General features: G+C 38.5%; 1 protein-coding gene across 1 annotated transcript in view; it reads right to left on the bottom strand.

The window, feature by feature from the left end:
* setd1ba (SET domain containing 1B, histone lysine methyltransferase a) overlaps positions 1-23,087 on the bottom strand; it is a 55,828-nt gene extending 32,741 nt beyond the window's left edge. Inside the window, exons 1-5 of the mRNA XM_051921356.1 lie at positions 22,829-23,087; positions 22,404-22,552; positions 22,002-22,100; positions 21,245-21,515; positions 17,339-17,460 (exon numbers count right to left, since the gene is read on the bottom strand). Coding sequence (XP_051777316.1) covers positions 17,339-17,460; positions 21,245-21,515; positions 22,002-22,100; positions 22,404-22,552; positions 22,829-22,889 — 702 coding nt within the window. The 5' untranslated portion in view covers positions 22,890-23,087. The remainder of the gene's footprint in view (positions 1-17,338; positions 17,461-21,244; positions 21,516-22,001; positions 22,101-22,403; positions 22,553-22,828) is intronic.
* Between the last annotated feature and the right edge of the window lie 209 nt (positions 23,088-23,296).

Here is a 23,296-nt window from a genome sequence, read left to right on the forward strand (position 1 = left end):
CTCCATTGGGAATTTATTTATTATCTGCACCTGTGCTTGGCTTTACCACAGTCTAAGTTGGGTACCCTGCTAGCATGATGATAAAGGAAAACTGCCCATTTATTACAAGAGAAGTATCTAAATGGAAAAAATCTCAAAATTAAAATATACCAATATTTATAATCAATGCATGAGTATTAAGATAAAAAATGTAAAGGCCATATTGTTTTGTTTATCCCTGCTACCTCTACTAAACACGATACCACTCTTTTTATTGATATGTCAACATGAATATGATTTAGAAAAGCACAAACACAGTGCCAAAGGTTATCATCCTGGTGTGTACAATGGACAAAGGATGTGAATGTTAAGAGCAAGTCAGGACTGGTGGGGATATATTATACTAAATCATTTAACAATAAGTATGGCTGTTTTTTTCCCCGTTTATTTAAAACATCACTTTGCGTTCTCAGTTCATTTAAAATAATTAATAGGTAGAGTTATCCTGACAGAATGTGCAACAAGAACAAATTTATAAAAGACGACAATATCACTGAGGGATATACAACTCCAGTTTGACAGTCTAGAATTAGAAGTAATTATTCAACATTTTTACAGACACTGTGTGCTGCTCTCCAATTTAGACAGAAAAGAGATTCCCACAGCAAAAGAACACCTCACGTGTCCTTCTTGCTTCAAGAGATTCCAACAGCAAAAGAACACCTCACGTGTCCTTCTTGCTTCAAGAGATTCCCACAGCAAAAGAACACGTCACGTGTCCTTCTTGCTTCAAGAGATTTCCACAGCAAAAGAACATCTCACGTGTCCTTCTTGCTTCAAGAGATTCCCACAGCAAAAGAACATCTCACATGTCCTTCTTGCTTCAAGAGATTCCCACAGCAAAAGAACACCTCACGTGTCCTTCTTGCTTCACAGCGTCTTTACCATTTCTGCACAAATTGTTAAGTTTCAGTTTTGTAATTGAGACGATCTGTACTTTCCGTTTAAAACTTTACAAAACAAAGAATCAGATAAATGTTGGGTAATAATAATAATAATAATAATAATAATAATAAACAGTTTTATAGACAAAATGCATTTCAGAAATGGCATTACTCTGTAGTAAGAATTTTCACACCATCCCTTCCACTGTTGCTAGAATTCCAATTCCTTATGCAGAAGTGCACATTCTTCAGGGGAAAAGAACACCACAATATAGTGTATTTTATTGATTTTATTAAAATTAAATAACATTCCATACAAGTAACTCAAGTTTTACCAAAAAAAAACCAACAAGAAAAAGGTTCAAAATATAGTGTATTTTGTACCGGGCGAATAGTGTTGCATCATTTAGTGACAGATAAAGGTTGTATAACAGTTTTAGTCTGATTTGTGTCTGTAATGGCAACTCCAAAAAGTTTAAAGTTGATTCTCAAAACTGAACAAAGAAATAAATTGACAGTTGCTTGCAATGGGACAAATGTAAGAGAACAGTCTCAAACTGACACAACCACTACTATGTTATGCTGTAAAATGACAAAAATTGGCATCAACCTGTTCTTACACAATTGTAAGTGTTTATCGTCAGCTAATGCAAAAATCTTAGAGATTAGTGAAATGGCTAATTAAACAAGGAGATCAATTAAGAGACCCTACATACAAACATTTAGCAGATATTGCTCCATCCCTAACCTTGACACGGTTATCAGTATACAATCTCAAGTACTTCAGCACAGTGCTTTGGAGGACTGGAAATTCACCAGGGAGCACAGACTGCTTTTAATTTTTTTTATTTTGTATACGGGGGAGCTAAGTTTGCTCAGCTTCTTAGTGTAATCTCAATGAGCTTTGGGATTTCACAAAAGTAAACCAAGTGTCACATTTCCATCTGCTCCTTATATCCAGGCCATGGCTAACACTAACCTAGACCCAAAACATTTTAACGCAATGGGAACAAAAACAGTATTCAGATTCATTATTGGTTCTGATACATGATAATTGTTTTTAATGGATATTTTAATTTAATATGGTTATATAGTATATGTATTTTTTTTGAGCGGTGGTTGCTTTATTTCAGTAATTTGTTTTTTGTGCTTATTTTGAGCTTCTGTATAAAGCCAAATTTCACCTGGCAACAAATACTTTTGTATTTTACCACATATGATATTGACACTTAAAAAGGAACAAATACTATCTATTGTACTGTTAAGTAAATGACAGTAAATTAAACACATCTCTCTTATTCAAGCCAGATGTTCGTATGTGATTTGGGGTGGTTGTTGTTTGTATGTTTTTTATAAATGTTTTTTTATTTTTGGATTTTTATTTTCTTGAACTTCAGTGAAGTTTTAATTACCCCCTGGAGACAAATAAAGAATATCTACCTAGCTTTACAAGTAGCGCACAACAATATCACAGCTTCAAAGGACTGAAGGTTGGGGAAAAGAGAACTAAAATAAGCAAATAAAGATTATAAAACACCATTAATTACCAACAGCAAGGCATATATGCTTGAGGAATATGTTTATTATGATTACAGTAGTTACCAAAACATTACTAGAGTATAAATTTAGGAAATATCAATGAACCGAGAGTTTCCCTTAAAACAGCAGGCACTGGCGTTGCTCCATTGTTCTCCTATCAGGACCAATTAGATGTAAGGATCGTGCAATTAAAAATTTTATGGGGGCCATTGAGGTATTGTTTAATTAGGATTTATTTCAGGTGTGCAGCTGGATCCAACTGATGGGGCCTCAGAGGTTAAACCCATAATCTATCCTATTACTCTTTTTGTCTTTATTGCACCCATTAATCCTTGCTTTAAACTTTCTATTAATTTTCATTTTGTACAGCTCAGTTCATATGGGATATCATCCAAGTGAAGTGCTCACAAAGAGAACCACACTGCACAATGTGACAAAACGCATTTCCTTGCAAGTTAATTGCAGGCGAGTTAAGCAACATGTTTAGCTTTACATATAGACAGAGCAATGGGAAATGAACATGCAACTATGTGGTTTCAAGTCCAGCTCTTCTGCCTCCTTTCCACCTGGTTAGCTTAACTGCCTGCTCATGTGAAAATAATAATAATACTAATACATTTTATTTATATAGTGCCTTCCCCATGCTCAAGGCACAAATACAAGTACAAATGTATTTGATAAATATCTCTCTATCATATACAAAAATCCTGGCAAGAGACGTGACTTTATCAGAAAGATACTTTCAAGTCCCGCGAGACAAGACTTTGTGCCAAGAGATTTAATCGCTCCCGGGGCCGGAAATAAAAGACAAAGAGTAGATGACAAAGAAGAAAGTTGAAAAGAACTGAAAAACGTTGGTGCAATGCACATGCAGAGCAGGTTAGAGATAATGGAAGTACCAAAATTCTAAAGTCTCATAAAATGATAGTAAAGATGGCATTAGTGTAAACAAACGGAAATTATTACTCGGTGAAATAACAGAACAGCAAAAAACAGATCACATATATTGTTTGGATTTAAACTTTAACTCGGAGACTTGTAGATCGTCTAATTCGTGTTGCCATTAGGGAAAAGTAGTGTTTCTTCCCAATGAAGAGGCATATCCGCGAGAATTAAAAGATTTGTTGTTTGGTGAAAGTGAAATCCACATATGTGAGCAGCACTGCAAGCTGGGGGGGTTGTAGGGTTGGGGTTGGCAAGCAAAGTGAGCAGGGGGCAATGCCACATAGTTTGTATTAAAAAAAAAATCAGGCACCAGGCAGCTATCTATACAGCTCTACTTTTGGAATATAGAAAATGTTATTCCATGTAAAATCCACACCACATTGAAAGAAGTATCACAGCATTTTCTTGCCCTGCCTTCACCACACTCCCACAGTCCCCAATTTATGACAGTGTCATGGCTTCAGGTCCTAAAAATAAAGAGTCCAAGCACACAAATTGGGAGTCTAGTCAAAAGATCTCACAAATAGTGCTTATCTAAAGTATATAATTAAAGGGTTAAATGAAGAAAATCACTGCAGACTACAGACTTATTGTGGGGCACTGCTAGCTCTAGTCTTTCCATTTAACAGTTCTGCAGTACAGTATAGGGTTACAATAAATAAACAAAGAAACAAAGAAAAGGTTACAGTGACACAAAGATTACAGTGCTCTCCAAAGGCCAACACAGTGAATAAAGACTGGGCTGCCGTCTCTGCACAGCTGCCTACAATCTCTACCTAACTGGGAGGACTAGTGAAAGACTGGAAAGCGCTATGAACTAAATGGTAAAAATCTTTTAAAAATGGCATGAAAATTTAAAATAAATTTTATCAAAATCTATGAATACGCAGGTTTCCTGCTAGCTACATTTTAGGCATGCAAAAAAATTAACAATCAACACATTTTGAAATTTACTTTGGGCTTGGTGAAACGCTTCACCTTATCACTCATTGGACAACATCATTTCAACTGTCTTGCACACTTAACAGTCTAACTGAAGTCCTAACAATCTTTTTAGAGGTATCTTGATTCTGTGCTTTAATCAGGAACTAACGCCTAATAGGTTTTAATGTTTGAATAAAGAAGAGCTGTTTAGATACAGCGCAGTTCAGCCATTTGTCCAAGCATCAGCACATTGGCTACATCTGCTGGCTAGGCTAACACAAAGAAGTAACTGTATACCATTACAAATACTGCATGCATTCTTGAAAATGAAAGGAGCCCCTCTTAGCACATACATGTTCAGTTGTGAAGACATAGTGCACATAACTGTAGGTTAAAATGGAGGCTTTCTATCCTTTTCTGTTGCCTAACCAGCTACCCACAGCGCTCTTGTATTGCATTCAGGCCTGAGAGGCCTAACTCTTGTTAGTTGTCCGGTCCAAGTATAAAGATACAGTAAGTACTATCTAAAAGATAATCCTACGTGCTATGTTTCCTATATTCAAATTAATGTTTTCCTCAAAAAAACAAAGCCAAAAAAAAAAAAAAACCAACACTAAAATATGACTAAAGATGTGTGTAAACCAACAATAACCGCTAGTTACAAAGATGGATAATAAAAGTTTACCATTATGCAGCTGTCTTTTTGTGATGTTTAACTAGGGTTGCCAGAGTAGAAAATTAGAAATACGGGACACTCTTAAAATCTCTTTATTACTATATATATAAATTTATACATGCCCCCTACACACCCAGACCAATATATTATATAAAATTAGAAATATAAGTTAAAAACATAAAGCAAGGATGTTAATGGGTTATGAGGAAAACAAAAGTAAAATCATTTGAAAATTATTTAATACAAGCCAAAAAAAATTCTGTAAAAGTGAAATCATTTGAAAATATTTATTTAATACAGACAACAGAGAAATATTATTATTTAATACAGGCAGTTAGGAAAAAAGTGGGCTGTGGCAAGTAGTAACAACACACTTTGCAATGCTGATCCAGAACTGCACAGCAGCGCAGCTGGAGAGCTAAACGGTAAGAGTGTCGCTGTCCTCCGCCAACCACAGCAACTCAACAAGTTGCAAACAGGCAGCCAGCATTAGTTTCCTTGTTACATTTGGGTTATTTTTCATCAAGAGAATCCGAGAAAAGAAAGTATAATTACTTATAAAGTTACAACTAAGTACCAGAAGAAGGTAGTAAAAATATATTTTTATTACAAATTTTGAAAATGAACTAAATACGGGACATTTGGGTGTCCCTGAAAGGTCAGTACAGGACAGGGGCAAAATGATCAAATACGGGACATGTCCTGTATATAAGGGACGTCTGGCAACCCCATGTTTAAACATTCACATATAGGGCTTATTCATACAGTAGGTACTATCCCCTTAGTCTGAATCCACCTGGTATGTTTGCTTGGTGTGTGGGTGTGTTTGTGTGTGTCCTGCGGTGGGTTGGCACCCTGCCCGAGATTGGTTCCCTGCCTTGTGCCCTGTGTTGGCTGGGATTGGCTCCAGCAGACCCCCGTGACCCTGTGTTTGGATTCAGCGGGTTGGAAAATTGATGGATGGACTTGAAAAACAAAAGGACTTCCTAAGAGACAAACACCCTTGTCAAAAATTCTTATTGTGCACATGGTATAGGTTTTCAGATACACGGATCAATAAATCAATTAGATATTAAGTCAGTTACTACAAATTAGGATCTAGCAGCCAAGTACACCATGGAATGAATAAAATCCAACTTCATACAGAATAATTTAGGGACTTCTTCGAATTTCTTGCATGGTTGAGAGTACACTGCAATAAGAAGATAAGGAATACATGTTGTGGCCAATGCCAGTTCATCAAGGTTTCGGAGGTACCAATTAAAAAAAAAACAAAAAACTTCTGGATGTAATTTTTTTCATTAAGCATAATACTAAAGAGCTGATCTAAATATATCTTTCTATTTATTTAATGTGCTTATTCAGTAACTAGTCACAAGATGGCAGTCTGTACTCTGGCAGGAATGAGTGCAGGAAAGGGCACAAATCATATTCACAGTTAATTTAGAGTTGCCAGTTCATCTTTGCAAAAGTGGGAGAAAAATCCAAGCCCCTAAACAAATTGGCACAATTAGCAAATCTTACATGCACTGTGGCCACTGCAGCCAAGACTCTCGATCCAACATCACCACACCACCACCACCATACCATCGTTCGTCTGGGTTCAAAAGTGAAGGTGTTCATAAGTCACTTAAACTCCAGAGCTGTTTCTCACATTTTCCCTATCCAAACCAAAATTAAGATTGGCAAACAATTCATCAGAACCCAAACCAAACAAACCTCTGGCCATTGTGTCCACATTGGGGAAAAAAATAGAATTAAAATCAAACACACACCACTGAATGTGAACTTTGAGGTTCTAGCCATCTATCTGAAAAAGGTACAAAACATAATTGGAGCAAAATATGACAACATGAGATACTGAGCAGCTACAGGGAACCAAAGTGTTAAACAAAAGATATGACAAAGTCACCAACTAAACAGAATAAAACTAGTGGAGAGAAAAACTCTATAAATATTTACTACTTTTCCAAAAGGTAGGCAAAATATCAGCAAATTAAATGGTGCCAACGAAATACAAAATGGCAACACAAAAATGAAAAACAGGAAACTTCCAAACTAACTAACTGAGCAGCCCGTTTCAGTTGTGATCAGAGGACACGGCCATTGCTCAATTCAGAGTCAAAGAACTAAAATTGAATCCAATGCAATAGTGAGCACAGACAAATAAAATGCCTGAGTTGGCCTAAAAAGGGTAGGCAAATGACAGCACCTGTTCCAGTTAATAGATACACACTCTTAGAATATATTGAATTGTGTTTCTATTAACAGTCCCAGCATACTAACAGAGAAAGAGGTCTGAAAAGTCAGGAAATTTATTACACAAAAAATGGAAATAATCCTGATGTGGATTTAGGCCAAGTAAGTTCTGAACAAAAAGCTCAACACGCTAGTGAATCAACTGGAAGGCCATCTGAATTTCTGGCACATGTCACATTTAAAGGTTTTATATTTTTCGGTTAAATTGACCATGTAAATGGTCATTTGGCACTACAATCAGAAGAAATGTCATGTTTAAAGATGGTTCCCAGCAGCAGGGACTGTATTAACTTTGTTTCACTTTGAAAAAAGTCAACAAAAACACAATTTGACAAAATACAGACAATATAAATATTTACAGCCTTTTAAAACAAATTTTGAATGTACCCAAAACCAGTGCCATATTCATAAATAACTGCAATACAAAACTGGATGATCATTAACATCCATCCATTATCCAACCCGCTATATCCTAACACAGGGTCACGGGGGTCTGCTGGAGCCAATCCCAGCCAACACAGGGCACAAGGCAGTAACAAACCTCTGCCAGCCAGCCCACCGCAGGGCACACACCCACACTAGGGACAATTTAGGATCACCAATGCACCCACCCTGCATGTCTTTGGACTGTGGGAGGAAACCCATGCAGACACGGGGAGAACATGCAAACTCCACGCAGGGAGGACCCGGGAAGCAAACCTCATGTCTCTCTACTGCGAGGCATCAGCGCTACCACTGCGCCACCCTGATCATTAACAATAAAGTTATAATGTTTCAATGTCTTATTAGTCGAGAAGTTATTTTTTCCTTTTGCAAACCACATTTAGTGAACACTAAAAGGGAACGAAAAAACAAACTTTACTGGTCCAAAACACAGTGAAGCTGCTGCTGCTGCTGCTGTAGTGACTCACTAGCACTTAAAGCAGAGAATTTTGTTTACTTTGGCATCAAATCACTTGGCGCAACCTTTTGTTGTCTTTCATATGGCTGGCTCCCCATTTGCAGTTCAGTACAATAATACACAAACAACCTGAGCACATACTCCAGACGAAAAGCCACAAAAGAGAGGGAAAAAGCTTTCTGAAAAAGCAAACCAACCCTCAAAAATGAAAATAATTAATACAATAAAACCTAAAGGACACAAGGGAATTGACGCTGCAGCAAGTCAGAGATCATTTAATGAAGCTGGGATCTAATAGCACGTCTAGAACAACTGGTTAAATTACTACTACTGTACTTAACATCTGTTTAATATCACAGCTTATTAGAGTGTGTTTTTAAATGTGCAATTATCATTGACAAAGAAATATACTGGAAAACAAAACATATAATACAGGTAGCAGTGAAAGGCCAAACCATAATTATGTAGCACAGAGGCAAATTTCGGTTTTGCCAACACTGTCATTTTAAGTCAATTAAAATGTTGGTTCTGAATCTTGGTCAATCCATCTACCGATCTTGCAAGTGAAGACAATAAAACCAGTTAACTTTCTCGTAAGGGTCTACTTTATTAACAGAGGGTGGCACAACAATTCAAGAGTCATGGGCAGTGGTGGCACAGTGGTAGTGCTGCTGCTTTGCAGTAAGGAGATTGTGGGTTCGCTTCCCGGGTCCTCCCTGTGTGGGGAGCGCTTTGAGTAGTGAGAAAAGCGCTATATAAATGTAAAGAATTGTTAAAGTAGCAAACTACATTTACTTTCGTTACTGCACTTAAGTAGATTTTATAGCACAACTGTACTTTTTAAACGTTTTTTTGAAAAAAATAACATTCCATACAATAACAGCTAAGAAAATACTATTACATACAATTAAACTGTACATAACAATCCAGAGAAAGAAAGGAGAACCAAGAGAAAGAGCAAATCTTCAAAAAAAAAAAAAAAAATAATAATAATAAAATAAACAACAAAGAATGGAGAATGTCCTGTACTTTTTAAAGTGTTGTGTAATGCAAATACTTTCTTTAAAAAAAAAAAAAAAAAGTGTGTTTATTTAGTAACAATCCTGCTTTGTCACATTTTCAAGGTGGGTCATTACAAAATGCAATTGATTGGCTATATCCATCCATCCATCCATTTTCCAACCTGCTGAATCCGAACACAGGGTCACAGGGGTCTGCTGGAGCCAATCCCAGCCAACACAGGGCACAAGGCAGGGAACCAATCCTGGGCAGGGTGCCAACCCACCGCAGGACACACACAAACACACCCACACACCAAGCACACACTAGGGCCAATTTAGAATCGCCAATCCACCTAACCTGCTTGTCTTTGGACTGTGGGAGGAAACCGGATCGCCCGGAGGAAACCCACGCAGACACGGGGAGAACATGCAAACTCCACGCAGGGAGGACCTGGGAAGTGAACCCAGCGCTACCCACTGCGCTACCGTGCCGCCCTGATTGGCTATATTCAAAAAACAATTAAAACAATACTACATGCAAAAATTCTAGAAGTTGTATGTCACGATCTGGAAGCTTAAAGTATTTTAGTAAATGACATAATGGCCATGCAGTTTTCTCTGGCTCAGTAAGTAGATGCACCTCAGCATATCATGACATGATGGTCGGGTGTATTAGCAAAGAACCAAGTCTGTGCTGTCGAATTTCTCACCCCTCACAGTACTACAGGTATGCATCACTGGCCTCATCTCATTTAGAAGACCTGCTCAGATGCAAGGATGTAAGACAACACGGCGTCCTTACGTGGTCTAAGCTGTATCCTGAACAATGTGGAACCATCTGCATACAAGAACTCCTCCTCACAAGTACAAAAAACAACAGAAGTTGGCTGATTTTTAAACTAGGGGGGGGGGGGGGGTGCTTAAAATATAGAGAAAAAAATTAGTTAATTGTAATGAAAAACAACCACAGTAAATTTATAATAACCACTTAGCTTTGCGAATAAAGTGGTAACCAGTTGTCCAAAAGGATAAGCTAGGATAACAGGAGGCATTAAAAGAAAAAAAGACCCATTCTGTGCTTTATCTAAATGTGTATGGTGTGCATTGATAAATAATTATCAATAATCGTCTATACTAAGTACTGTAGTATGCAAAATGATCCATTTCTAAAGGCTCCACATTGAGAATCGTACCTGCCTTTCGCAGGTCATGCTACAACCAAGAATCGGTCACACACAGGGCTAGGCAAAAACAAAAATCCTGTGACATTATATTTAAGACACAAATGTTGTATTGATTTAGCACATAATTTGAACAGAGCAACAAAAGTAGTTCTGCTTATCTCTCTCCTGCAACACCTATCTACTTGTTCAACCCCCTCACACTCATGTGTGGCACAATCACAAGAGTTTTATTGTAGCTTGTTCATTTGTGTTCCACTTTGCTATTTACAGACAACATCATAACCATGGTTTGAGTGTTAAACATTTTCTTCTTTATGCTGGTTCTATGCAGACTGTACTAAAGGCAACAGGATTCAAAAAAATCTTGCTTGCTAATTAATTTTGTTTGCAAAAGTGAAATCTTTTTTGCTATCTCAAATTATACTTTATATGAAGAGAACTATGGACTACATTGTCAGCTGATATTTAGAGAGTATTTTCTTTAGTTGCTTACCATGTAATTTATGTCATGTCATTTTTTTGCATGTTACAGTATCTGAAATATACATGTTACTTTAGTGATGTACATTATCTCTTATATATATTTCTCTTCTGGTTCGTCCTGCTTCCACTTCAAAACCGGTCCCGCCCACACACAGCCGACACGGCATGTCTCGATTCCTATTCGCCCTCTTCCATGTCATGCACTATACTGGCCTGCTGAGCGTAATACAACCAACAAGTACTCGAGGTGCTGCCACAACGGTACAGTAGCTTTACCACCTTTGCGGAAGCCACCTGTGTCTTTACAACAGCTTCTTACACAGCAAACATCAGAAGCTAAAAATTATCGTGAACACATTCGAGAATACAACTCTTCTCTAGCGTTTGCTTCCATGGGTGCAAAGGTAACTCAACCTCCTGGCCACGGACCATACTGCTTTAAAATACACGGGAAAATTTATCACCAAATCTCTCCACTACACGCTAACACTTCTACCTCTCCAGGATATGGACAGTTGTATGTTTTTGACACAGCGCAAGCTACTGAAGTACACTTACAAAATAAAGCAAACTCTGCATGCAGCGAAAATTTACTTCACCAGCTAGATTCCATGCTCAGAACCATCAACCCCTTCACTAAATCATACACATGCATGAAATCGCTCAGTCCAGTCCAACAGCATCTGTACGAATGGTTTTCAAGGATAGATACTTTATTAATCCCAAGGGGAAATTCACAGGAAAACCCTAGGTAGGATTTACAACGATATAAATGCCCCGACATGTCACACCGATGTTGCAGTGATTTTCATCGGAGAACATGGCGAATAGCCTTCCGAAAGGGACATTTGCATCTATCCCATAGGCAACTCCTGTAAACAGATTTCCACGCTCAATATGAATTGCGATCCTATGGTTTACCCATTTTTATTCCCTCAAGAAGACATTGGCTGGCACAAAGATTTACATGTTCCCGATAAAAGAACTGCCAAGCAAATAAGGCTTACTGAATAGCTCGTAGATGTGTACGTTAAAACAGAGGGCGCGTGTCTCAACTATCTCAGATTACATCTACAAGATCTACGCGTGGAACAATACAAAGGACTTTCAGACACACTGCAAGCAAATGCTGAAAATAACGTACGTGTAGGCAAAATGATCATATTATCATCCACATTTCCAGGAAGTCCAAGATACATGCAACAAAACTATCAGGATGTCATGGCCATAGTACGTAAATTCGGAAAGCCTGATTTATTTATCACTATCACATGTAATCCTGCTTGTCCGGAAATTCTACATGCACACTGCGTTTATTTCTTCTTGATTTCTGAATTCCTTTCTTACCGTTTTCCGTTCCTATTCTTACACCGCCGTATGCTACGGCGGGTGTCGGATAGTCTTTTTATATAATACACTTCCGTGGCTGTTCGTTTGTCTGTCCAGGATTTTAAAACACCTGTAGCTCGCAAACCGTTTGACCAGTTGACCTGAAATTTGGTACACATATAATACGTAATGTCTACTGTCCACTTTCTGGGTGATGATTCTTATTCCTCTTTTTTTATTTTATTGTAGAATCAACTCTCGGCAGCTGCCAGCAGGGTGGCCGTGCAACGCATGTGTATGGGCACCGTTCTCATTCCCTACCACCTTCGCCGTCACTTCCCCTACCTCTTCACATCATAAATCATTCTTGAGGCAGATTGAAGACTTAAGTGCCAGCTTAAGTGAAAAATTAAAGAAAACATACTAAGTGATTGCAACATAAACACTGACTTAGTCAGTTTTAACACGAAAAGATGCCGACAAAAGAAGAGAAGAAGAAGGCCGCTAGGGTGGAGGAAAGAAGAGCTGCTCAGGAAACAGCAAGCGCATCAACCTCTGAGCAAACGAATGATAAACGTACAGAGAAAGAGGAGGAAAACTAGGAATGATCAAGTCAAGCGTGCAGTGCGCCGTTGCTAGTTTAGTATAATGAGCTCAGACAAGTATAGTCAATAACTTACTAATAGAGTAATTAATATAGTAGCCTTACTGATTCCTAAGTGTAATTAATGTAGTGTATATGTGGCAATAAAACTGGATTTGTTTTCATAAAAAAAAATATCATTATTGGGAGGGAGAGTATGAAGCACTTTACAGTTTATGAAGGGCCCAGTTTATTAGATGTACACAATGATAATTACAATTTGCTAACTGTGTCAATTGTGTTGTTTATTTGAATTTTGGTTTTAAAATGAAAACGCTTTTATATATTGAAATCTAGTGGCAAGCCATAAACAATGTCATGACACTGGATCCTTCGGTCATATTTGTTCTATGCTTGGAATTGCATCATTTAATCAATCAACTTATGGCATTAAATAGAAAAACTGACATTTGCCGTTTTGCATGTAAGGTAATAAAGAACTTTGTTGGATTCATATTTTAAATATCATTGTGTACTTCTGTAAATAAAAATACATGGTCTGTTTCCATAAAGTTCGATTCTCATTCCAGTTCGGTTGGGAAAGTACAACATGATGATGGGTCACTTTCGCTAGAGCTTGAAATGAATGTTTAGATTTTATTAGATTTTTTTTTTTTTTTTAATTTCATAGACGTGTACAGGTTAATATGTTTGAAATGTAACTGCTAGATAAAGTAGTGTACACTTTTTACTAAATACTGTTATCTATTTCATTGCTATGTTTATTCTGATGATACTGTACATTCCAAAATGCACAGCAGGAATTTGAGGATTTTAATAATTTTTTTAACTAAGTAAATTGTACTTTTACTTGATTAATTTTTTCTCCCAAGTATACTTTTTTTAATCAAGGGGTTTAACTATCACACCATCCATATACAGTATTGCAGCATACAGTGGTACAAAATAATGCCTTTCCAGGTCTGACTACCCTCCCCAAGGTGGTGGAGGTAAAAGAAGAGAAGGCTGAACTACTGGATTTGCTCTGGGAACTAAAAAGTTATGCTGCAGTAGTGCTCCACTATGGCATTAATGAAAGCACCGCATGTTACATAAAGAAGAACGAAGCAGTGATCTGGAATACCCTATCTGTAAGTTTCTGTGATAGTGCCAAAAAGGTAACGACCGTAAGGAATAAAAATATCGTCAGGATGGAATCTGCCTTGGCACTGTGGATCACCAACTGCAGGAAGAAGAACATCCCCTTGGACGATAACATTATCCGTGAGAAAGCATGGAAATTGTACCAGCAGTTCGCTACAGGAGACAATGTACCAACTTCCCATCACAATGTTCCTGAAACCTATAAAGAAAAGCCAACACGAAACCCCACCAGAAGAAGACACGTCCAAAGATACGACTCCTCCTGAAGCGCCTGAAGAAGAGGCGCCACCCGAGGAGTTTGAAATCTACTAAAGTTTTAAAGCTACTTCATCATCATCAATATCATTCATTATTGGCGAGTACCTGTACATTTTACTGTATTTTAATTAAATTATTATGTATTTACTCTACTTATACCAAAGAAAATGACAGCGCATACCAAAGAAAACGCACTTGCATGAATTACAGTACGTATAGCGGTAAAATCGGTATTTTACATTCTAGCACCGTGGGAGACATAGCAGTACAGTACTGTACAGTAGACAGGTTTACATTTACATTCTGTTGTTAGGTAATGTATTAAGGTAATTTTTTTAGGTAATGTATTAATGTATTAAGACAAGTTTGCAACGAAATAAAGTGCTATGGGGGCATACTGTATTTAGGGTTTAAACTATAAAAATAGGCATTTAAAGGCATTTTCTAACCACATCCAAAAGTCACAGTTTTTCACAATTCGTGGGTGCTCTAGGAATGTAACCCCCGTGAATTGAGGGTGTACTGTATTTAAAACTAACTCAGACCTAAATTTCATTTTTATATAATGTTATTAAAAGGATAGAACACAGAGATGTGAAATGGTATTAACAATGCTGCAAAGAGTATACATAGGTGTCTGTGAGTTTACTAAATCATAAAACTTGATGAACCCCATTCATTCAGAGTCATGTCAAATATAGTGAGCAAACAGGACTTTCCTAGAAATGTCTAATAATACTAAAATGTGCAGGTAATGTTTATGAGTTGCCTATATTTATCCAGCACCCAAGTTATAAAAATGAAATCACCTGCCTCAGTCAGAGAATCTCAGCTCAATATTTACACAATAATTCAACACGCACATGACGAAACCTGCAATAGGTAGTAGCAGTGTCAGAAAATGGGGAAGCCAATTTAAACACTCAAGCACCATAAGGAAAGTGAATGATCCAGATGCTTCCATGGTAAGGGCCATGTTTGACCAATAATACTTCCTGATTCTGGCACCAGAGAGCAGATACGAGTTGAAAGTTGGTATGCAAATAAGCATTCCAATGTACTCTTGACTGTAAATTTGAACTTGGATGTAAAATTTCCGAAACAGCCACACAGTGCTCTCCAATTGTTTCTACCAAAAGCAAAATTGTGGGGGCAGGAGAGGAGCAAGTCGGGAAGATTTGACAAGCGACAATCACAGAAATGGCACCAAAAGATTTGAACAAGGTACCATACTGTCACAATGAATTGTCCATCAAATACATTGAGCTTGCAGGACACAGGATCTAGTCAGAGTTTATACAAATGTATCATCGTGATCTGAACTTGTCAACTCTCTTATTCCACCTAATCTGAAAATATAATTATATATAGTATTGTAGTGAAGCACCATTATATGTTGATTGAAAAGTATCATTTGGTGCAAACATCTGACATAGCTTTAGCATTGAAGGTACTGTCAATCCACAGCATGACTAAAATGAACAACTTAAAACTGTTAAAATCCCTCAAAAGACAGTTCAAGCCAGATGGTTTATAAGCCTGAAAAGACATTTCTGACTCAAACTTGGTTGCTCTCAAAACAAAAAGGGCTCATAAATTTCATCGACACAGAGATGCAGGACTAGATTTGGAGTACATAAAATAAGTGACGTGCAGCTCTTCCTCAGCAAGACAGCGAAAAGCTCAAGATTGGAAATTTGATTACACCGCCTCCTTACTTGTAGAGAGATCTCTCCAAATTAAGATGATAACATGATGGTGGCATATTATCAGAGACGATGGTGAATTGTTTCAAGTTAAAAAGGACTGGCTCCAGCAGCTTTGCTAACTCAACATCTGAAACTTTATTTCAGTTATTGTGAAGAGTAACATCTCACTGCAGCTCAAATTCATTTTATGTTGTTTCAATATCTTTGCCCATGCAATACACAGCACCAGGCAAGTCTAGTTATTTAGATGCCTTTTTTATAATGCAGTGCCAGGCTTCTCGACATTCCCAGGAGCTTAGCCCAACTAAGCAGACACTGTGGATTCTTATTCCCTCATTCTTTCCCATGGAACAATACATTCATCGATTGCAGGAGGAAGCTTAAATTTTTCCAAAAAAAACATTAACAAATTCAGAATCACATTCTACAGCATGACAAAAAACAAAGTATAGCATTTGTTAAGTTTACGGCCGATACGGCAAGAATATGTTACAGATTGAATGTAAAAACTTAGACAAATTAAACTTTATCATGGGCAGCTACACAAATGGCACAGGCAGATTAAGTAAGTGGCTTGGAGTCACACTGGATAAGGACTTTGAAATACGGTTTGTAACTCTCAGGGACATTCGTTCGAACGATGCTCTGAACTGCAGGAAAGAAAATGTCCAGAATAAAGAAGTCTACTTAACAATTCAAAAAGAAAAAAAATACTATCACAACCCCCTTCCAGTGTTTCACAATATTTTCTCCAATTAAATCAATTTTTTTTTTTTAATGTGTGCAAAACCTTGACACGAGCACTTTTGTTAAACTGCATATATTTAAGAACAAAGCATCATAAACTGCAATAGGCAAATTGAAAATGGACTTGCTATGCATGCACATACGATGTATCATGATACTACATCACAAAAGGAAATATTAAGTCACTACAAAATAATTCTAGGACTTAGATGCTTAAATTATTACTTTAGAATATAGAAACACTTCTACCAGACTTTCGTCCTTTCCTCACTCTTGGAAACGGGCACAACTAGCTGACTAGGCTTCCATATTCTCCTCTGACACATAGAAAAACATGATAGACCATTATTTACAAAATTAAACAAAGCACTTTTCTCTGCAAAAAAAACAACACAAAAATAAGTAGTATTAGGTCATTTGGTAGCATTCCCACCCTCTCATAATATAAATGAATGAACTGCTGAAGTAGAGATCTTGTACAGACACTTGTGTGCTCTGATGCACAGCAGTATATTCAAATCATCCATCTACAGGTGCCTAACTTTAACGTGGCAGTCATTCACTTGCCAACAAATTGCATCAATAAACAATGACACACATTTGCCTGTGTTTTACTTGAAAGACATGGATAAAGCAGCTCGGGCACTTAAGTCTACACCTTATTGATGCTTCCTCAGACAGGACAGATAAATGTGAAACAAGAAGTGGCTTACCGAGGGTGTGCTGCTTACACTTCGAGGAGATGAATCCAAGAATGCTTCACCTCCCACTGGCAAGGTTCTAGGGGTGTAAATCCCACTGACCAAGAGCTCAAAGTATCGCATCCGATTCTCACCTGAATAGCCGTACAGAAAAGAACAAAAAACATGCATTATTATGTAACCTCAACTTAATTTCTTTTGTTTTACATTTGACTTTTCTAAGTGGCTCTTTACTTTTAGAACAGATGCAGTATATATTAATTTAGCCAACACTACAAATAAAATGTTAATAGGTATATACAAGTGTGTTAAAAGCATGCAATACACCATTTCCTCAGAACTAGTAACCCCATTCTATCCCAGGAAACTCAAAATAAATCAGTGCAAAGAGGAGATTACTGGTCAAAATGCTACTTAGGGTTTTACTATCACCGTAATACATTTTTATTTTGTACACCACCTCTCATACCAAGGCCAACACAAGTTATTCACAAAGCAATATTTAGGAGGAGAATTCTGCCACAGTTTAATTTCTAGTCAAACTCCCACCATTGGGTGTAACTTTTAATCCTTTATGCAGAAGCATACAAGTGCCATAAAGGCAAGGAAGAGCTCACAGTGTTTTAAATCAAGAGGTTGCCTTTAATTAAACCTTTAGACACTGCAGTACAAAAAGTATTTATACAGTTAGGTCCATAAATATTTGGACAGAGACAACTTTTTTCTAATTTTGGTTCTGTACATTACCACAATGAATTTTAAATGAAACAACTCAGATGCAGTTGAAGTGCAGACTTTCAGCTTTAATTCAGTGGGGTGAACAAAACGATTGCATAAAAATGTGAGGCAACTAAAGCATTTTTTTAACACGATCTCTTCATTTCAGGGGCTCAAAAGTAACTGGACAATTAACTCAAAGGCTATTTCATGGGCAGGTGTGGGCAAGTCCGTCATTATGTCATTATCAATTAAGCAGATAAAAGGCCTGGAGTTGATTGGAGGTGTGGTGCTTGCATGTGGAAGATTTTGCTGTGAACAGACAACATGCGGTCAAAGGAGCTCTACATGCAGGTGAAAGAAGCAATCCTTAAGCTGCAAAAACAGAAAAAACCCATCCGAGAAATTGCTACAATATTACAAGTGGCAAAATCTACAGTTTGGTACATCCTGAGAAAGAAAGCAAGCACTGGTGAACTCAGCAACGCAAAAAGACCTGGACATCCACGGAAGACAACAGTGGTGGATGATCACAGAATCATTTCCATGGTGAAGAGAAACCCCTTCACAACAGCCAACCAAGTGAACAACACTCTCTAGGGGGTAGGCGTATCGATATCCAAGTCTACCATAAAGAGAAGACTGCATGAAAGTAAATACAGAGGGTGCACTGCAAGGTGCAAGCCACTCATAAGCTTCAAGAATAGAAAGGCTAGATTGGACTTTGCTAAAGAACATCTAAAAAAGCCAGCACAGTTCTGGAAAAACATTCTTTGGACAGATGAAACCAAGATCAACCTCTACCAGAATGATGGCAAGAAAAAAGTATGCAGAAGGCGTGGAACAGCTCATTATCCAAAGCATACCACATCATCTGTAAAACACGGTGGAGGGAGGCAGTGTAATGGCTTGGGCGTGCATGGCTGCCAGTGGCACTGGGACACTAGTGTTTATTGATGATGTGACACAGGACAGAAGCAGCCGAATGAATTCTGAGGTGTTCAGAGACATACTGTCTGCTCAAATCCAGCTAAATACAGCAGTCAAATTGATTAGCTGTATGTTTTGGGTCATTGTCCATCTGTATCATGAAACGGCGCCCAAAGCAACCCAGGAGTTTATTAAAGTAAAGAAGTGGAAAATTCTTGAATGGCCAAGTCAGTCACCTGCTCTTAACCCAACTGAGCAGGCATTTCACTTGTTGAAGACTAAACTTCAGACAGAAAGGCCCACAAACAAACAGCAACTGAAAGCCGCTGCAGTAAAGGCCTGGCAGAGCATTAAAAAGGAGGAAACCCAGCATCTGGTGATGTCCATGAGTTCAAGACTTCAGGCTGTCATTGCCAGCAAAGGGTTTTCAACCAAGTATTAGAAATGAACATTTTATTTCCAGTTATTTAATTTGTCCAATTATTTTTGAGCCCCTGAAATGAAGGGATTGTGTTCAAAAAATGCTTTAGTTGCCTCACATTTTTATGCAATCGTTTTGTTCACCCCACTGAATTAAAGCTGAAAGTCTGCACTTCAACTGCATCTGAGTTGTTTCATTTAAAATTCATTGTGGTAATGTACAGAACCAAAATTAGAAAAAATTTGTCTCTGTCCAAATATTTATGGACCTAACTGTATATCTGCATATCCATGGTTAGCTATGAGAAATACAGAATTTTGCTGATGGAGGTTGAGCATGAGCTAGCTACATTTGGGCATCAAGGATCACAACTAATAAAATATTATTAACATTTATGTAGTGTTAATCACCTCTTACGGCATTTGAATTCAAGTGGATTCTAAAATATTACTATGTGCTGTCTATAATTAACTTTAAACATATAAAGATATACAACTTCTTTTCATTGTGTGACTGCTTTATTTCATGTAGCACCCCAGGTATATGCTATGAAAGAGCACTTTAAAATGCAATTACATTGCAAATCAAATGCTAAATAATTGTTCTATAGTGGTGGATGCTGTTTTGTGTCCTATTCCCGTTTTAAAACACTTAAGAGATCTGTTCACAATGGAAGACACTGCATCGATGAATTTTTTTTCTGGAAAACTTTTAAAAATTATTCAAGTTGCAGGGTGCCAAAGCCTATTCTAGCAGCAGTAAGTGCATGCAGAAGAATAGTGCACTGCAATTAACTGGACAGGGTGCCAGTCCATTGCAGAACACATGAATGCACACCATTAGCACAGGACCAATTTAGAGGCATCACTCAAGCTAACTGCATATCTAAAGCACAGAAGGAATCTGAACCCCTTCTACTGGAAACCTACACTCGCAAAGGGAAAACAAGTAAACAGACGCACATAAGAAACCAACTGGAAAAATGTAACCTGTTTCATGCTACACATCCCTCTTTAGCAAAATACAGTTTGCATTTTAAAAAACAGTATGGATAAAAAGTCTTATTCGTTAAGTCCTGGTGTGTTTGAAACAAAATACAGATATGAATGGATTTTTTAGCACAAGGTTCCGCCTGTATGATCGTCATTAAATTCACAACTGTACTTATAAAGTAGTAATTTCATATAGCATCACCGATCAACCATCCACGAAAAAAGAAAACAAAACTTTGAAAAATGTGTACAGCGCTGAAAATGAATACGATTTCTACTGCCACGAATCAGAACTCAACATATTTAGAGTTAAGTGAAATGGTTTCTTTCTTTTCTTCTCCAAACGGGGTGCAGGTAGTACTGAAGCGTCATAAATCACAATACGCTCAATTCAGTTAATTAAAAAGGACACTGTGTCTTTAAGAGGAAACTGCTGTCAGCTGCTGCACGAAGTAACGCGTGTAACATACACAGTGCATACTGGCAGCCTGGCGAATATTAGACACCCAAGAAAAGGTAAAGTCAAGGTGACGCATTTAGTCACATATCCCCAATATAATAAGGGTCTCAAAATAACGATCATTTGGCTGATCCCTCCTTATTTTCGTGTACACTGCGCTTACTGAACGTATCGCAAAGTAACGGCACTGCCAGCTTTGAAGGAGAGCCGCGTGTCCTTTGTTTACTTCGTTACTCGCGCCTAGTATTAATGGCCCTGTCAGAACAGGAGTATTTGGTAAACTACTACCGTCTCCTAGCAACCGAGCACACGCATCACACGCGATTCCGACAAGACGTTAAAAAGACAAGAGCGAGATGTCTCGCTCACCGGTGTGGGGTCGGGGGCAGTTCGCTTACCTTTCGTATCCAGCTCCACGTGGATGATGTTCCCCATGACGGACGTGTTGTTCAGGTTGTGCACTGCTTCCTTCGCTCCTTTCACGCTCACAAACACCACTTTGGCGATGCCCAGGTGTTTCTTGTTCTTAGGGTTGTACAAAATTTCCACCTCCTCGATCTCGCCGTACTTTTTACACATATCCGACAAAAAGCCTTCCCTGATGTTGTCATTCAGCTTAGCAAACGTGACCTCCTTTGGGGGTACGGGACCCACGTAACAGTCGTCGATCTGAAACACAGTTACACTTAAAAGTGTGTTTTTGTGGTTAAAGACGGAAAAGGACGCAGATTAAATAGAGGGGCAAACAGCAAAAGAAAAGCGCAAGCGAGAAAACAGATCTTAAAAGTATACCGATGCATTTCATGTATATATTACTGTGAACGCAAACTTAGGAAAGTCTAATCAAAAGTCGATTGAGCCTGGCTCAAAAGGGTTAAAGTATGGTTGCAGTTGTAAAGAGTGGTTGAATAAGATCTCGATTCATGTCCTACCTAGCTCCGTCCATTCCACAAAATACGTACCCCTCATATATATCCACTATATATAAAGTTATCCTTCCTGAACTTAGCACTTATCTTTACAGCTTAATAAAACGCATAGTTGCAGGTGGACTTCTCCACAATATTCCAATTGCACGTGGAGTGCGCATCTGGCAAAGTTCAGAAAGAGAGGAAAAGGGGGACAGGGGTTCCCCTGCGTCCACCGCGAACTCACCTTAAATTTGGGGACTGGCAGGTCCGTGTCCTTATATTTGGTCCAGATGCGACCAATCCTAGGATCCCGGACGGAATCCACTGGTGCCATTCCAGGATACTGAAAAGAAGAGAATCGGGAGTTAAGAAGGGGGCGGTGGAGGAGAGAGAGGCGTGTTCAGGAAAAGTTGGTGACACGCGGGTTTGGAAACATCAACAGAGAATGAAGAGAAGCTGTTAAAGTAGACATTTCGATGGACCTGTGAAGCTCCGTTTCATTCGATTTCACCCCCGTAAACAGACAAGCGTTGCTTGCGCTCCGATCTCCTGTTTGTTTGACGATAGCAGCGAACTTCGGGCGGGAGTCAAACTCTTTTGAGAAAGTTGGGAATCTCGCTCTTGCTTAAAAAGCAAAACAGCTCACCGGCATGCTGTAGTGCTGGCCATCATATCTGTAAAGTTTATGCGATCCCTTTTTCAGCGCCGGGTCAATCATCAACTTGTAACTTCTCCAGTGGTGACTCCTCTTCTCTCCCGAACTACCGGCCGGGTGCTCCATTCCGTTTACCAAGCCTGTTGCAAGGGTTATCCCCAAGAAAAAGCACAAAACAAATAAAATCGCAATAAGCAATGCAAGAAAACACAAAAAACAAAGCGTCACTCACAAACAAAACGCATACTGGAAATGTCGCGGGGCACTGCAAATTATTTTTTGGTGCACGGACACCAAAAAAGGGTATGAACTAAAAGCGTGTACCGATTAGCAAACAAAGATAGGAAAGAAGAGAGTAACTAGAAAAAAAAGGAAAGAGGGAAAGAGAGACGGTGCTAAAAGCAAAGATAGCTTACTTGAACTCTGTTTTTTGCTGTGTTCTTCATTCAGCTTGGCCTTTTCTCCCGGATTGGGCATGTTGCCGAGGATTCTAATCGTCTAGATTTGCTGCAGGGTTTTTCCGTGCGAAAATAAAAAAAACGAGATCTTTTTTTTCACATTTCCCTGGTTACATTACATGGTTTTAAAGGATCCTGCCTCCTTTCTGCGAGCCAGCACATATTGTGTGCCTCTGCTCGCTCTATCTCTCCCACAATACACTAGTAAGCCTTGACTCGATGTTCACCTTCTTTATTTCGTTCGCACATTCGCCATCCGCCGATTCGCTCAAAGAGCGGCGCACGACATTCGTGCGTGTCGGGACACCCCTTGCTTTTCAGGTGGTAAAACTCGACGTCTAAACTGAAGAGCCCTCTCGTGAACCCGCGATGATCCGAGCCACCCCGCACATTTTAATGCGGGACAACCACAGTCGACTTTCCAAA

This window comes from Erpetoichthys calabaricus, chromosome 18 (assembly GCF_900747795.2).
Source record: "Erpetoichthys calabaricus chromosome 18, fErpCal1.3, whole genome shotgun sequence".
Classification (NCBI taxonomy): domain Eukaryota; kingdom Metazoa; phylum Chordata; class Cladistia; order Polypteriformes; family Polypteridae; genus Erpetoichthys; species Erpetoichthys calabaricus.